Here is a 17309-nt window from a genome sequence, read left to right as displayed (position 1 = left end):
GAAGCGGCTGGAAATCAAGCGAAGACGGACCCCAGTGGTCATCCCGCAGCTGGACTTCTCGGATCTGCAGCCTGGGAAAGGCAGCTGGGACCGCAGAGAGGCAATTTAGGCTCGTCCCTGAAGTAAAACCTCTAAGAGCAGAAGCAGTGTATCTCTGAATCACGGGGGATGAGGTAGTGTGGTGGTATAAAGAGATTGGCTTACAAATCGGGAGGGGAAACCAACATTCCTGGGTCTTACCTTCAGCTACCTCAAGCTTTCTCTCTCTCTCTCTCCAAGTATGCTGTGATTGAGAACAATACTGCGGATTAACTTTACAAGATTCTAGCAAGGCAGGGAAGAAAACCCCTATCTTGTCATCTTCTGTGAGATGGGCAGCCATATAAATGTGCTTTAAAATTAAAGGAATAAATCTATCTATCCATTGGCCAACTCTAGGGCAGCCTGGTGCTCTCCAGATTTCAGTTCCCTATAATTCCACAGCTAAACTGGATACCACCTGTTTAACCTTCTGAGGAAACCTTCTCTAAAACATAATAAAATGCATAAAATATTCTGATAGTAGTGTCTGCTAATAGCAAAATGCAAGAATTGCTGCTTTCCAGAACTACATCTTAGGTTTAATAACATGGGATATTTTTATATTCAATTTTCTATTAGTCTTAACAGAGGCTGCTTGAAGGATGAGGTTTTCAAAAGCTCTGATTTTTGAAATTCCAGTGGACCTGATTGGATCTGATGCTGCCAGCTTGAAAGTGTGGAGGGGCAATCAACGCAATATATGCAGAAACTAAAAAAGAAGTGGGTGAAGTGGGCACCCTCAGTAAGTTACGGGCCACCCAAAACCATATTCTCCCATTTCCAAGATGTACGTCTTGTAGGATGTCATCAAATTGCGCTCTGCCAAATGGTCATTTAGGTCCCAAGAAAATTCCAAACATTAGAAGAGCCCAAGAGAACCCTTAGTAGGAAGACAGAAAAGTCAAGTTTCTTGCTCGTTTCTGCTCATCTTGATTTTTAGCAATAAAGAGTATAACACGCTCGATTGTCTCCTGAGATCAAATAAAGCATTAAGACTGGATGCAAATCATCAACACCTGCTAGGGCAGTGGATAGAATGAAATGTAGAAATGCTACATGGACATGACACTATAAATTTCAGGGTGGTTTTTCTTACATTAAGTCTGTTTTGAAAATGAGATGACTTTTTGATTATTTTAAATTTTCATCCTTGTCTTTTAGGAGACTTTGGAATAATTATGTGGCATCAAGATAGACTTTCTCCTGTCCCTAAACTAGTCCTTTTGTCTTCTAATAGTGCATCCATTATTGCTATAATTAACTCCATTCACCCTGTAGCTGGTCATCCTCTTCTTCTCTTTCCTTCCACCTTCCTTCTCCAGAGAGCTAAGTCTTTGCACAATGTGTCTGAAGAATGAGCCTGGTTATTTGTGCTTTGAGTGAGAATTTGAGTTGATTTGTTCAATGATCCATTTGTTTGTTTTCTTAGCTATCTACAATTTTCTCACTAATCTTCTCCAACACTGGTTCAAAAGTGTCGATATTCTTCCTATCCTGCTTTTTCAAAGCCCAACTTTCATTTCCATTAAATGTCACAGGTGTGTTAGTGCCTTAACACCACTGCCTGCCCAGTTCTGATCTTCGTAAATTTAGATACATCCCAGCATCTGAACATCTTTTCCAAGGCCTTCAAGGCTGCTCCACCAAGTGCTAGTCTGCAGCATATTTCTTGACTGTTGTTTTCTTTAATATTGAAGGGTGATCGTAAAAAGCAGAAGGTACCCACCACTTCAATATCTTCATTGCCAATTCTAAGGCTGGCTACTGTACTTACTATCATTAGCTTGGTCTTCTTTACATTTATAAAGAGTGCGTACCCAATTTTTTCACCATGGTCTTTGACTTTGATCATTTCATTATTAGACCCTGCAAATCATTTGCACTTACGGGACTACAAGGAACTATTCAGCTGAGCTAGATAAGCCACGGTCCATGATCTGCACCCAGTTCCACAAAGCTTCTGTGTGTCTTCAGTTGTGTTTATTGGTTGGCTTAACTGATATTCTGCTTTTCTTTGAGATCGATGCCAGCATGCAGAAGTATTTCTTGCTCTCCAATTTTCCCACAACATCAATCTTGTCAGGCAAAGTGGCCTAAGGAAAAAAATGACTGGCCCAGAATCCTACACTGATTCCAGGATTGAGGGTGAGCTTGAACCCAAATCTCCCGGATTGTAATATCTTACATTAAGTACTACATCACCCTGATTTTTCATCAAGAGACCTTTCCATTCACTACCAACATTTGCCGCCAAAACCATGTCAGCAAATTTTAGAAACTAAATTCCTTTGACACGGCATCTACTTATTTAAAAGAATTAGGATTAACTGAGAAAAGTTGACATTTTTAAAAAAAAGCAAGGATGATGTCCATTGAAGATGAATTAAATGCTACAGAAATTTCGAAGGTCTAACAATATATGCTAAGAAGGTGCAGACAGGGTGTCATGACAACAGCCCTAGCATCCAGATATGATACACGGCTTCTAATTATACTGGGTCCACCAGATTTGTCATAGCTCATACAGATTGGTAATTGTGGGGAGGTGGGGAACAGCTAAAATATCCTAGTTGAGACATCGCTCCCTCCTTAAGGAATGATAATGAGGGAAAGGATATTTGTGGTTCAGGACAAGGTGAGTTTATAACAAAAAAACACTAGATGGCACATTTGCCTCACAGAGACAGGCAATTATGCTAGATAAGAGTACATTGCAGTACATGCTGATTAGTCAGGCAGGCGGTATAAATCTAGAGAAATGATGGTAATGATGACGATGAGGGCATCTAGTGATGATTTGCATGGGCAGATGGGATACCATCATAAATAAAACATCTTGGAATGAGTCTGCCTGTTGCTGAAGCATGTAGAATTGGCTTCCTCTCCTTTCAGTCAGGTATCTTTGTGGCCAGATTGCAGGAGGGAAGGTACTCCAAGGATGCTGCTCAAGGCCAGCCCTCCTCCCTAATTTGTCTTTGCTCCAGACGTCTCGGTCTTTGCTTCTCCCAATTCCCAACCAGGCAAATATTCTGAGATTTGCCGTATAAAACACATGTAGGATGTCCCACGCAAGGAAGGTGGAGCTTCAGCTCCTTTGCATGAAGTTCCTAGACTTTTCAGGCTTCCCCCTCATGTGGAGAAATATTCTCATCCGAATGTTCCCCCCCCGCCCCCACCCCAAATTGTCTAGAATAAGGATTGCATAGCAGGATTCCCACCTGGATTGCAAGTCATGACCAGGGCAAGGATACAGCTAACCACCACTCCCTCCCTCCCCACACCCACCCCAGCATCTACATGGGATGGCAGGGTTTATGTGAACCATTCGATGCCTTTGTTTTATGCAGCACTGCAGGGCTAACTCACTGCTCACTCCAGGAGTTCAAATCTGTGACTCAAGGTTGACTCAGCCTTCCCTCCTTCCGACGTCATTAAAATGAGGATCCAGATGGTTGGGTGGCAATATGCTGACCCTTAGAGTGGGCTGTAAAGTGCTATGAAGCGGTATATAAGTCTAAGGGCTATTGCTATTTATCACATTTATAAAGGGTGTTAGACACTATATATTTCCTGCCATGCGTTCTCACAGTAGCTTTGTAATGTAATTTAGAAAATGGGGTTATTGTCTCAGCCAGAGTTTCATAGTCAAGTCGTAATTGGACCTTTGGTCTTCTTTCTCCTAGTCCCTTTCTATATCAAATCATTAAACCTTTTTAATGTTCCACTTGCTATTGATAGTATAAGAGGAATGAAAAAGGGAGGATGGGGTTTACTGCAGAGGAAATAGTCAAAATCCCTTAATGCCATAGCTCTGTTCTGATTCAGACCCTCTGCAAGTGGTGGGTTTGGTTTTTTTTTCAAAATAATCTAATCAATGAGAACTACGATCATTATATCTCCAGCATCCTATCAGCCTCATGCCTAACAAAGAAAAAAAAAATCTGCACCAGTGTTTCTTAACTTTAGCAACTTTAAGAACCTTAAGGCAGAATTCTGGGGGGTTGAAGTCCACACATCTTAAAGTTGCCAAAACTGTGAAACACAAATCTGTATATTAGCATGTGCATGAATAAGCACTAAAATACCATGTTGTATGAGAACAAGTATGGTATCATGGTTAAGGTATTTAACTGGAAGTGGGGAGACCCTGGTTCTAGTCCACCCTCAACCTAATAAAATGACTTTAGACCAGTCACCCACTATCAGCCCAACCTCCTTCTTAGATGGGAAAAACCATAGAGTCATAGGGCTGGAAGAGACCTTGGAGGTCCAACGCCCTGCCCAAGGCAAGAATCCTTATGCCATCCCAGATAAATGGCTGTCCAATCTTTTCTTGAAAGCCATCTGTGAGGGAGGACCACAACTCCAAGAGGCACACTGTGTTATGGATTAATTGTTCTTACAGTCAGGAAATTTCTCCTTAGTTCTGTGTTGAATCGCTCTTTAATGAGCTTCCATCCATTTCTTCCTGCCCTCAGGGACAAGATTTATTCCTATGGGGAATAAATCGACAACCCTCTTCCAGAGGTGGTATTCAGCAGGTTCTGATCAGTTCTGGAGAACCGGTAGCAGAAATTTTGAGTAGTTTGGAAAACCAGCAAATCCCACCTCTGACTGGAGATTTTTCAGTATCCTTCCCCTGCCAGGCCCTTCCCCACAGAACCGGTAGTAAAAAAATTGGAATCCCACCGCTGCCCTCTTCCCTGTGACAGTCCTTCAAGTATTGGAAGATTGCTATCGTGTCCCCCCTAAGCCTTCTCTTCTTTAGGCTAAACATACCCAGTTTCCTTAGACGTTTTCATTGGGTGATTTAGCCTCCTGACCCCTAATCATTTTTATTGCCCTTCTTTGCACTCTTTCTAAGACTTCAACATCTTTTATCATGGTGACCAGAACTGAACACAGTATTTCAAGCGCTAACTATGCCACTTCACTCCTTTATGAAAGGCATGATATAAATCTAATCAATATAGCATAAAATGTTCCATACTGCAGCAAGTGGGATCTGAAACAGCCACGCTGGATCAGGCCTACAAGCTCTGAAATCAGATATCTGCTTTTCTGTGCATCAGATTCCCTCATGCAGCTGGGGGGGGGAGGGGGGGGAAGAGAGATCTTGCAAGCATCTGGAGCAGCCAAATTACACTAGGCCGAACCAAATGCAGCAAGTGCCTATCCTTGGCAGGAAAATAGAAAAATAATAAAATTGTGTAATAACAATGTCCCACCCTTCTATGACTGCCAAAGTCAGCTGCTTGAGATGACCTCTATTGTGTCGTGATAGTCTTTTATGTAGAATTAAAAGGCTGGGGAAGCATGAGGTTAAGTAGTAAAGAGTTGTTGAGAATGATACTGTGGCCATTGTGTAATTTGTTCCGGGGTGAATCAAATGTCACGTGTGAAAAAATCTTTAGTTGATTGGTCCTTTACCTCCATACTACTAACAGTCCCAGTCTCTCCTTTTGAGGTGTGTTTCTCATTAAAATTGGCAGGATTATACCTCTATTGGCAATGAATAAATATCCTATAGTTATGTATATCCATTCTAATAAATTGTAGGTAGGCCTCTTCATCCGTCTTTGGATCCCCAAAGAACTTCAGAATCTAGGTTTAATTTTCTGTGCAAAATAAAAAGAGAAAGGGAAGGAAATGGTCAGAAGAGTTAAAAAGAATTCTGTACTTGATATCCAACAAGAAAACTGGAAGAAAGGAGAGAGAGAGAGAGAGAGAGAGGTTGTATGGAAGTGCGCTGGGGGATGAAACCTGATAAGCAATGCAGACAGTCATGAGTGAACCCCCCTGAGATATAAACTTCGTGAAAGGTGACAAAGCTGGAGAGATCAAGTGACACAGCCAAGGTCAGACAAGCAATGAAGGGTAGAGCTTGCACTATTTCCCCTTCCTTCCTTCCTGCCATGCTCCGTCATCCATTTCTTTCCCTTAAAATGTTCTGGAATAATATACTGTACTTCGCTGAATATAATCGAAAGCAAATCAAAGGGCCATTGACAAAAGTTTCTGCCCAGCCCAGAAGGTCTGCCAGTCAACCCCAAGCCCCAGAAAACTCCCCTTTGCTCTGCAACTGAGTGAGCACAACTTGACTCACCACTTAATGATTTTTTTTCACCCTCCGTGTGCAATAGGCGGTGACTATCTGTCAGCTGAGAAAGGTCCAGTCTTCAGGCACACAAAACAGTGACACACAGAGGCCGTGACCGTTTCTTTTTATATCTAGTAAAAACCAGAAGAATAGTATAAGCTCTGAGGAGAAAAGAGATTTTCTTTTCTTGGTTGGGCAAGAGACAAAATCAAACCGAGCACCCTTTTGAAGGCACATCCGTAATTGATTGCCTTTTTATTATTTCTGCAGAGACCATCTATCCACATGGTACCATTAGAAAGATACTTCAGGCAAGAGGCAAGTTTTCACGGCGCTATGAAATGTTTGCAATCAACGCTCTTCATTAAGGAAGGAGAAAACAATGTGAGGAGATGGGGAAGAGTAAATAGAGGCTCTCTTCCGTATGACAGCCTCACACTCTACATGTGTGTCTATCAAGGAAGAAGGTAGAGAGGGAGGGGTCCTTCTCTTGCATGCATCGTTATCGTTGTTTTATATGTGATCATCTAGCAAGTTATTTAATGATACAATGCTTTCAGGTCTTGGAAGGGCTGAGAGATACTCCCAATTTGAGGGAGGCTTGAGCAAGAGATGCTACTGTTACCCCAAGGTAATAGTAACACTATGATTATGTTATGATAGTACTAACATTATTATGACCAGGATGACAATGATTTATCCATCCAGACTTAGTAACTGGGAGCTGCCATTTAAATTCCCCATAGCACACCCAAAAGTCTTCTAACAGCATCATCCCAGGATAGTTGGGAGGGGGAATCATTAAACCTTGCACACCTAAAGCCAACAGGGAGGGTAAAAATAGAAGAGAATTAAGGGGTTGCTTGATGGCAGTGAGCTTTATAGTCAAAAGACCGAACCCCTCTAGGCTGCCTGAGCTAGGTGCTACCTCTGGGTGGAGCTGGACTTTGTATGGATTTGGGGAATGATTTTGAGGGTTCCTGGGATGGAATTAGAGTCCACTCGGGCTCTAGCGGGTGGTACAGTAATGGGCCTGGGGCAGCGCCCACAACAAAGCTGTCCGCTCAATTAAATGAGAAGTTTTAATCAGAGAAGAGTTAACATCCTGTCCCTGCACCACCACCACCACACCATGTTATGACAACCACAAGGAAAGCAAACAAAGCAAGCACAGTTTAATTTCCCAGTCAGTTGGCAACTATACATGAATAGGCCACTGTCCTCTTCCACAGTAGGTGGGAGGTAGAGAAAAATGTCTTAGTTAGGGAAGACAGACTGTGGGCATCCCAGAGGGTGAAGCTTCCCCTACCCTAGGAATTGACAGCAAGGGGCATCTTCTGCCCAGTTGGCATCCTTCCATGGCATCATGTGCATAAGTTTGGATTTCACGTTTAAAGCAAACTCTCCCAGGCGAGGTTAAGAGGCAATTTTGCCTATTCAAAGGGATTTGACAGCGTCTGGGGGAAACAGTGATTAGAGGCGTCATTTATCTCGAACTGAAGGCCACCGTGGTTGGGAAAGAGACCAGAGAAGAACCGACAACCCCATTATCTCCATACACCCACACATTCCAGGGCACAACACGCAGACATACATTCCTCCCAGCTTAGGAGCAGTTATACAAAAGAAAGTAAAACAGTCTGATCCGGAAAACTACTCGGTTTGTAAACTGGCTTCCTCCTAGACAACCTGTAGGGTTTTATGATCCTTTGTATCTCTCCTACCAGACCTAAGAAAGTAAAATAAGAACTGGTGCCGATCAATGAAGCAGGGTCATAAATGGATGTATCAAGTTTAATTTGAATGTCTTTTGCTTAGGGAAACAACATATTGTGGCGGCAGCATGTTTTGTTTTCATTTTCTCTGAAAACGGGGAAGGGGATAAATATTGACTGGGCTCTGAGAGAAATGACATCCTGAATAGGTGCATCCACTTTCATTCCAGTGTTTTATATTTAGCAGTTCTATAGCCAGTCTGATGGTTTGCAGTAAAAAGAAAACAAAATATATCAAGAACAAAGGAGACCAAAGACTGGAGACCAACACCCCCACCTGCACCCCCACCCAAAAAAAGCCAAACAGCAGAAAATCAACCAAGGGCATCAACCTATATCCTAGCCCAGAGCCCATGAGAATAACCAGGTTTTAAACAGCGTGCAGAAAATCCGAAAATCCTATCTGTGCACTGCTTAACGGAGGGAGTGGGCCCATCCGTCAAAGTGGGAACATGGAGTGGGCCCATCCGTCAAATGTATTGTCTGTTTCCTAAGCTCCCTTGGAAACAGATAAATTGTTTGAAAAATGGTACTGAATGTTAGCAATTGTAAGACCCAGAAACCCTCTTTTTGACTTTCATTAAAATGTTTACATTTATTTATTTATTGTTAACGTGGATGTTTTATGGATTGCTTTGTCAATTGTTTTGCAAACCACCAAGAACCTGTATATTTATATCTATACATATACATATATGTATTTATATTTTTATATTTTATACATTATTTATACATATGTAGAATTAACGAATGAACAATATAATATCATAGAATAGTCCTGTGCATGCCTGCAAACAGTAAGCCATACTGTATAGGAAGTCCTCGGCTTATAACATTAATTTAGCGACCATTTGAAGTTACAACATCACTGGAAAAAAATGACCAATCTTCTTGATCACCACAGCATCCCTGTGATCATGTGATCAAATTTCAGGTGCTTGGCAACGGGCATATATTTACAACAGTTGCAGCATCCTAGGATCATGTGATCACCACGTGCAACCTTCCCAGTCGAGGCAGATCCGCTTAACGACCGCATGCTTCACTTATCAACCATGGCAAAAAAAAATAAATCATAAAATCGGGCACGAATCATTTAACCATCCTACTTAGCAATGGAAATTCTGCTCCCATTTGCAGTTGAGGAATTGGTCTTTCCCTCTTGGCAGCTTCCAGAATAAAGAGTTTACTGGATTATTTGCTGTGAATGATTTAAAGGGCAATCCAACAGGCCAATAAAAGACCAGATTAGGGGAAAACTCTTTTGGGGTGGTTAGATAAAAACCCTAGTTTTTATTTTATTTTCAAGATACACTTTTGAGAAAAGCCGTGAGTTAGAGGTGATGGTTTTGAGCTGCTGTGTGATTGATCAACTGATTTGATTATGTCAACATATTACACCCAGACTATTTTCAGACAATATGCTTACATATAAGATCCCTTGATCCCTGAGATTGTATTTTCTCAGTATTATCACACTGAACCCTACGATACATTTATTGGCCAAACTGCACAGATAGGAGGTGAAAATCTGTTTGGTTCATCTACGATCAACGTGCCACATGAATTCAGCCACAAAGTAAACAAATGGAAGACTGATTGGGCCACTTAAACCAAAGTATTGTTTATTTAGGGAAGGAAGCGCTAAGAACACACGCCAGAGGTTTATGACTGGTGTAGAAGGGAGGCGGCGGCAAGAAAATATTTCATGCTGTCAGGTGAGTGGAATGCAAGTTTTCAAAATGAAATTGATGGGCATGAGAAACGCAATCTGGAGCAGATAAAACAAAATACTTCTTTATGCAATATATTTATTTCTACAGATTACTTCGCTGAAATGTTGTAATGGCCCCTAGCTTAAATAGTGTTTTTTTTTAAGGATTGGACACATTCAGAGAGATTAAACCTATTTAAAACTGGAAGCTTTTCTATGTGGCCAAAACTCACGTAAAATACAGGTGGCTCTCGATTTACAATCCCAATTCAGCCCAAAATTTATGTTGCAAAGTGAAACATTTATATTTTACAACCTTTCTCGCCGTAGTTGTTAAGTGTAGCACAGTTGTTAAGTGAATCTGGCTTCCCCATTTTTTGCTTTGCTTGCCGGAAGGTCACAAAAGGTGATCACATGACCCCAAGCAAACGCAAACGCCACAAATCTGAATCAGTGACCAAGCACCCAACTTTTGATCACATGACCATGAGGATGCTGCAATGGTTATAAGTGTGAAAAGCGGTCATAAGTCACTTTTTCAGTGCCGTCGTAACTTCAAACAGTCACGGTTGTTAAGCTGAGTACTACCTGTATTCAATCTGGTACAAGCAAACTGAGTTGGAGAGGGCAGAACATCAAAACATCTCGCTGCTTCTCTTAGCCAGATGGCCAGCTCTCTGGAACCCTCAGAGGGTGGTCCTGGACTCCTAGGCCAGGGGTGGGAAACCGAACCTGAGTGCGAATCTCCCACAAAAGCAGAGCTGATGAAGGTTTGAGAGGCTGCCACAAAGAGGAAGGGGTCAACTTATTTTCCAAAGCACCAGAGGGCAGGACAAGAAACAATGCATGGAAACTAATCAAGGAGAGAAGCAGCTTGGAATTAAGGAGAAACGTCCCAATAGTGAGGACAATTAACCAGTGGAACAGCTTTGCCTTCAACGGTTGTGAGTGCTTCATTACAGGAAGTTTTTAAGAAGAGACTGGACAGACACTGGTCTGAAATGGTATAGGATCTCCTCCCTGAGCAGGTTCCCAAGATCCCTCCCAGCTCTGCTCTGACTGATGGAAGATAGTCTTTGCTCGGCTTCTGCGGCTGGTCCTGGTTAAATCTGGGCTGAAGGGGGATGTCGAGGGAGCACAAATGAATGGTGGAGCCTTTTCCAAAGCTCCCCAGCCAAGTGACCAGGTGGTGGCTATTCCCCACCCATTCGGGTGCCGGAGGACGTGTAGAGAAGAGCATCTAAGGAAGCGTGCTTTACTATTTTTCATGCAACTTCCTGCCAAAGCATCTTGCCGATACGGTGCTGAGTAAAGCAGCCTAGTTAATGGGGAGAGGAAATAGAAGATTGCGAAGTTCAACACAGGATAGTGAATACTGTACGTTCATAACCACCGACTGATTAAAGAAAACTTATTGTGTCACCAACAATTTCATGAACTTTGTTTGATCAGAGGTCAGTTTAGGCATTCAGACTGTGCCATATGTGGAAATGCTGGCACACGTATTACTAAGAATAATTACACCAACTGATTAAAGAAAACTGATTGTGTCACCAACAATTTCGTGAACTTTGTTTGATCAGAGGTCAGTTTAGGCATTCAGACTGTGCCATATGTGGAAATGCTGACACACGTATTACTAAGAATAATTCCAACGTTACTGAAAATGTTAGGTTAAAAAGTTCAATTATTGTTGCTATTGTTTTGATCAGGATTATTGCCGGTGGAGGGGATTACAAGTAACCCTTGACTTACAATCATTTGCTTAGGGACCTTTTGAAGTTATAACGGCAATAGAAAAAAAGTAACTTGTGACCAGTCCCCACACTTACGACCATCTGAGTCCCCAGGGTCACATGACCAGCATTTGGACGCTTGGCAGCCACACATAATCACAACTTTTGCAGCATCCCAGGGTCATATGAGATTGCCATTTGTGACCTTCCCAGCCAGCTTCTGAGAAGAAAAGTCAGTGGGGGAAGCCAGATTTGCTTAATGACCGTGTGATTCATTTAATAACTGCAGTGATTCACTTAACAACTGTGGCAAAAGTCATACAATATTTCACTCAACAGCTGCTTTGCTTAGCAACAGAAATTCTGCTCCCAATTGTCATTGTAAGTTGAGGACTATCTGTATTGTTCTTTAGTGTCAGGAATTAGAAGGCAACAAATATTAAAGCATCAGAGCTCAGCACAGTATACCTTAAGAGTTTAGAGCAGAGGTCTCCAAACTTGGCTATTTTAAGAGTTATGGACTTCATCTCCCAGAATTCACCAGCCAGCTATGCTGGTTTAGAGATTTATTTTCAGTGCCAGAGTTTGGATTTGGAACACAGCAAAGAAAGTGCTTTGAATATAGGAAGAATAATTTAGCAGCATTATTACAAGCAGTTTCAATGATGATGTGAAAAGACTTAACAGTTCCAAGCCAGGCAATTCAAATTAATGCTTTTTTTTTTCTTCATGCGCTCATGTCCAGGTCTCAGAGAGGTCTGCAATTTTCTTGGCAAGATTTTTCAGAAATGGTTTACCATTGCCTTCATCCTTGGGTTGAGAAAAAGAGGCTAGTCACCCATCTGGCTTTTTGTGGGACTAGAACTCATGGTCTCAATCCACCTGCTGGTATCAGAAAGGTCATAGGTTTTGTGGGAGGGCTAGAAGAGGGGAATGCAGGGAAGCTCAACATAAGGACTAGAGACCTGCAGAAGTCAGAGGTATTGGCAATTAAGGGGAAGGGGATGGATGGGTAGCTTGGGCAAAAGAATTAAGCGTATTTTGTGTCGCTGGTATTTCCTCTCTTCAGCACGATAGAAGAGAAATCTGGTTAAAAAGCCCCAGGCATATGTCTTTCATTAGAGTACAGGAAAAATGTCTTTCTAAATTAAATTCTAAATTGTGGTTGCTGCTCTGAAATCAAGAACAGAAGTCTCTGCCTTTCGAAAGTTCTCATGCTATTTCTTGCCCTCTCTACTAATGAAAGCATTCAGTTCATTTTAGCATTTCAGTTCCTTTTCCTACTTAGCTCAGCCAGTATTGCTAAACGCTAGGAGTTTGGGCTATCACCACATGCCGGCAAGTAATATTATTGTACAGTCATAAAGTATTCAAGCCATTTCATCATGTTTGTGCTTTGCATCCCTCATCATCTCATTCTGTTTTCACCAAACATGAAGGGATCCAAAATTGCCACATGAGGACCTTTCTTTTCTAGTGGTTAGGCTCAAACCTTGAGGGAGCTAAATGAAACGGAAGAAAAAATAAAACTGCTGGCCATTTGCAAAACCTAGAAGGGAAGCTGTGCTAGTTAAGTGCAAATAACAAAACAACAAAAGAGTTTGGGGAAAACTTAAAAGACCACAGGTAGACCTCAACTTACAACCACAATTGGGGCCAGAATTTCCATTGCTAAGCAAGGAGGTTGTTAAATGAATCGTGCCCAATTTTATGATCACTTTTGGCATGTTTGTTAACTGAATGACACAGCCATTAAGCAAATGTGGCCTTCTCCCATTGACTTTGCTTGTTGGATGACAGCTAGGAAGATTGCAAATGATGATCCCATGTGCTCAGGACACTGTAATCGTCGTACACACATGCCGGTTGCCAAGCACCCAAATTTTGACTGTGGGGATGCTGTGATGGTCATAAGTGTGAGTCACGTCACTTTTTTCAGTGCTGTTATAACTTTGAGTGGCTGTTAAATGAACGGTTGTTAATTGAGGACAACCTGTAATGCATTGGTAGTCAAAAGATTCATAAGCCACACAGCCCATAAAGAAGCATCTTTTTCTGTGGGTTCAGCTATATATAAGCTTATGGCAGTACATGTCACCAAATATTGATTGTAGGACAATCTTCTGTCTTGATTTCTTCCATCCATATGCTATCCAGTCCTACTCTGGCTTGTTTCTCCCCCTACTAAGCTCCACCAATATTGGCTAAAAATGAGGTCCCAAAAAGTTGAACAGATTTCTAGCTAAATAGATGTAGGACTGTAAACCATGTATTCAGGCAATCTTGATATATTAGCTAACAACCTTGGCAACCTTGGCTGGCTGGGGAATTCTGGGAGTTGAAGTCCACACGTTATTTAATTGGTCTAAACAACCTTATAAATATTAGTCCTGTTATATAATCAACATACATATATTCTCTGGAACCAAGTTAAACCAGCTGTTGGGGGATTTGCTGTTTGTTCTGTATGGATTAGGTATTACTAATTTAGTTTTCTATTTGTTGCATTATCTTTTGTTGGCTTAATCCTCTTTGTGCTGCCCAGAGTCACTGCTTTGAAATGGGCAACCTTATAAATTGTTTAAATAAATAAGCAAACATTCATGTCCTTATTGCCATTTAATCGGTGATATTATATCTCTTGAGTGTATGCTGAAGGGGTGGGGGCATAGAGATGGGGCATAGGCTGGCTTAGTCCATGTTGGAAGGTACAGGGTGTGATAAGATATATCAACAAGTTCTTAAGTAATAATGGAGAAGGAAGAAATGCTGCCCATGGACTGAGTATTTTTCCGTTCATATCACTAACAATAATCAGTATTTACTTCTGGGCTTACAGCTGTCCTCTGACTCAGCTACTGGGAATTTATTTCTGAGGAAATATGCATAGAGTATCCCACTATAGGTTGACTATGGGATAAATCATTAGAAGGAGTTGCCCACTTTCTACATCTGTGGGTTTAATGCCACAAATTCCTACCGTTGTTTATATACAATATGTCTAGATAAATTCAAAAGAGAAGGGAATGTTGACAAGACTCAAGTTTCAAGAGACAAAGCTTCTAAATATATTCATTTAAAAGGTAGCTGCACCTTAAATGACACATTTTTCAATCCAGATGAAGAATGCCTCTTCAGATATTACAGTTTAGCAAAGGATATCATGTAATAAAGCAGCATTAGGCACAAAGCGGCAAACAAAACATTTAGCCAAAGGCCTTCCCTGACAGTGAAAGAATAAAATGTTCTGAGAAACAGTGGGTGGCTAGAAGAATATTCCTTCAGGGGGTGCCGTCACCAAAAAGGCCCTCCTCCCTTTGTTCTCAGAGGGTCACCAATTGAAACTGGAGCAAATGCAGAGGATTTTGCCAAAAAAGGTGCTTTCCTGGTTCCAAAAAGTTAAGGATTTTATAAATTAAATCCAGAATCTTAAACTGAGCTTAGAAACACCAGACACTATACTGTTTCTGGGCTTTTTTCAAGGTTATCTCCCCTTCCCTGTAGGATAAATTCTACCTTGCAACTTCTGACTTCCAAATCCAGGAATACAGGTAGTCCTTGATTTACAACAGTTCATTTAGTGACCGTTCAAAGTTACAACGGCACTGAAAACAGTAACTTATGACGGTTTTTCACACTTACACCCCTTGTGGCCTCCCCATGGTCACATGATCAAAGTTCAGGTGCTTGGCAACTGGTTCATATTTATGATGGTTGCAGTGTCCCAGGGTCATGTGATCACTTTCTGCTACTTTCTGACCAGCAAAGTCAAGGGGGAATCCAGATTCATTTAACAACCCTGTGACTAACTTAACAAAGGCAGCGATTCACTTAGCGATTGGGTCAGTGAAAGTCGTAAAAATGGGCCAAGCTTAACAAACGTTTCATTCAGCAGCATAAATTTTGGGCTCAATTATGGTGGTACCTTGAGGACCACCTGTATGATGGACATATTTGTGTGTGGGGGTGGGGGGGGGATTCTGGTTAATTTGGGAGGTGGGGGTGGCGATCTTCTCAGCTCGCCCCTTCCGAGCTGAAAACGTGCCAAGAAAAACGCCCAGCGCCGCCGACACTTCCGCCTCAGCGCGCGTGTAACACAGCTGGTCGCAGACGCGGGAGGAAACTACAGCCGAAAACGACGCTCTGACGGGAAACCGTGTGGCTGGAAACGGGCCTCAGCAAACTCCGAAGTCAGGTCCCGAAAGGCAAGAGAAAAGCATTATTATACAGCAGCACCCACCCAGGGAGGGAACAGGTGCGGGGGGTGGGGGGGAGGAATGGGCCGCTGCAGTTGCGCCCACCCCTTCATCATCCCCCGCACCCGTCTCTCTCCCACGGACTGCCGCCTTTCCCTGCGGCTGGCGGTGCTGGAGCGCGGAGGAGGAGGAGGAGGGAGGGCGGGAGGGCGGGGGAGCGGGGTGTGGGGGAAGCAGTCGGCGAATCCCGGCGGCGGCGGCGGCGGCGGCGAGGCAGGGAGGGGAGGGAAGGGGGAGGGAAGGGGACGGGCCGCCTGACGTCACACGGGCTCTCTCCTCCGGCAGCCTCGAAGGGGCGGCGATTGCGAGGAGACAGCGGCAGCACCCGAAGCGGCGAGCCCAGAAGCGGTCAGAGCAGCGCGAAGGCGACGGACGCGACGGAATAAGGCTCGTCCCCCTCCGCCCGTGCCCCTGCCGTGACTCCGGGCGGGGTGCTGTGGGGGTCTTCCCCCCCCGGCGGATTTCGCCGACCTTCGTCCTCGAGCAACCCCCTTCGCCGAGTCCACTGAACACATGAGGTTTTTCAGGTTGACCTTCAAGTGCTTCGTGGATTGTTTCTGAGTCTCTGCAAAACCCCTGCCCTCCCCACCGAGCCGGCTACCTGCCCCAGCGAGCCCCGGCCCCCAGCTCAGACGCCCCTCTCCGCCGTCTCCCGCTCGCCTCTTGCGAGGGGCTTCTGCCTGCAGACACCCCCCCGCGCCCCCTCTCTTCTTCTTTTTTTCTCTTTTGAGCATCATCTCGATCCGTCTGGAAGGGGGCGACCGGGACTCGGGAATCCCCCCAGGTACCATGGCCAAAGGGGCTTCGTCGGAGAGCGGAGGCGGCGGCGGCGGCGGCGGCGGCGGCATTTACAGCGTCTCGGTCGAACCGCAGGACAAAAAGACGGGACCCCCCGCAGCCGCCATGTGCCAAGGAGCCTCGGTCGGGAGCAAAGGGGAGGCCGTGGACTCGTGCAAGCCGATTCTGGCCTTGCCGCCCCGCGAGAGAGAGACTTGGACCCGGCAGATGGATTTCATCATGTCCTGCGTGGGCTTCGCCGTGGGGCTAGGCAACGTGTGGCGCTTTCCCTACCTGTGTTACAAGAACGGGGGAGGTGAGCAACCTGCGCGCTGTGAGGGCTGGGTGGAAGGGAGGATGTGGGGGGGAGTGCGGGGTCTCCAGGATCCTTATACTCTTTAAAGGTGGGGGGAGAGTCTGTGATTCTCCAGAGAGTCTGGGGGGACCCTTTAGGATGCCTAGCTCTGGAGCCTGCAGCTTTCACCTTAAGGAAGCTTCAAGATCCAGGCCCATTTGGGAAGAACAGGGACCTGAGGACGGCCTTGAAACAGTGGCTTTCCGGGCTGACATCCTAAACTCAGGAATAGTTTGTAAGGCAATCCAGGCAGGACCTAAGAGTTGGCAGCAGCAAGAGCGGATGATTAAAGGTGCCCTGGAAAGGAGAAAAGATCTCGCCTGCTCCCTTCCCAGAGTGGAAGTTTGGCCTTTGGCTTAGCCCCCAGGCTCTTTCAAAAGTTAAGGCGGGATCTGGGAATTGGGGAGGGGGGAGGTTAATATGCTCTGCACGGAGAGCCTCTTCCCTGTCTTTTTCAATAGGGCGCATTCAGTCCCACACCTACCTGGAATCTAAAAGCCTCAGGCCCGGACCCT

The 17309-nt window shown here is 44.0% G+C and overlaps 1 protein-coding gene across 1 annotated transcript in view; it reads left to right on the top strand.

The window, feature by feature from the left end:
• The first annotated feature begins 15948 nt into the window (after positions 1-15948).
• The window catches only part of SLC6A8 (solute carrier family 6 member 8), a 34983-nt gene continuing 33622 nt past the window's right edge, over positions 15949-17309 (top strand). The window contains exon 1 of the mRNA XM_026711373.2: positions 15949-16755. Within this exon, the coding sequence (XP_026567158.1) occupies positions 16452-16755 (304 nt within the window). The 5' untranslated portion in view covers positions 15949-16451. The remainder of the gene's footprint in view (positions 16756-17309) is intronic.

Source organism: Pseudonaja textilis, chromosome 2 (assembly GCF_049901715.1).
Source record: "Pseudonaja textilis isolate UNSWEBS1 chromosome 2, rPseTex1.2, whole genome shotgun sequence".
Lineage (NCBI taxonomy): Eukaryota > Metazoa > Chordata > Lepidosauria > Squamata > Elapidae > Pseudonaja > Pseudonaja textilis.
The sequence above is the reverse complement of the archived record's forward strand: the minus strand, read 5'-3'. Positions and strand labels throughout refer to the sequence as shown.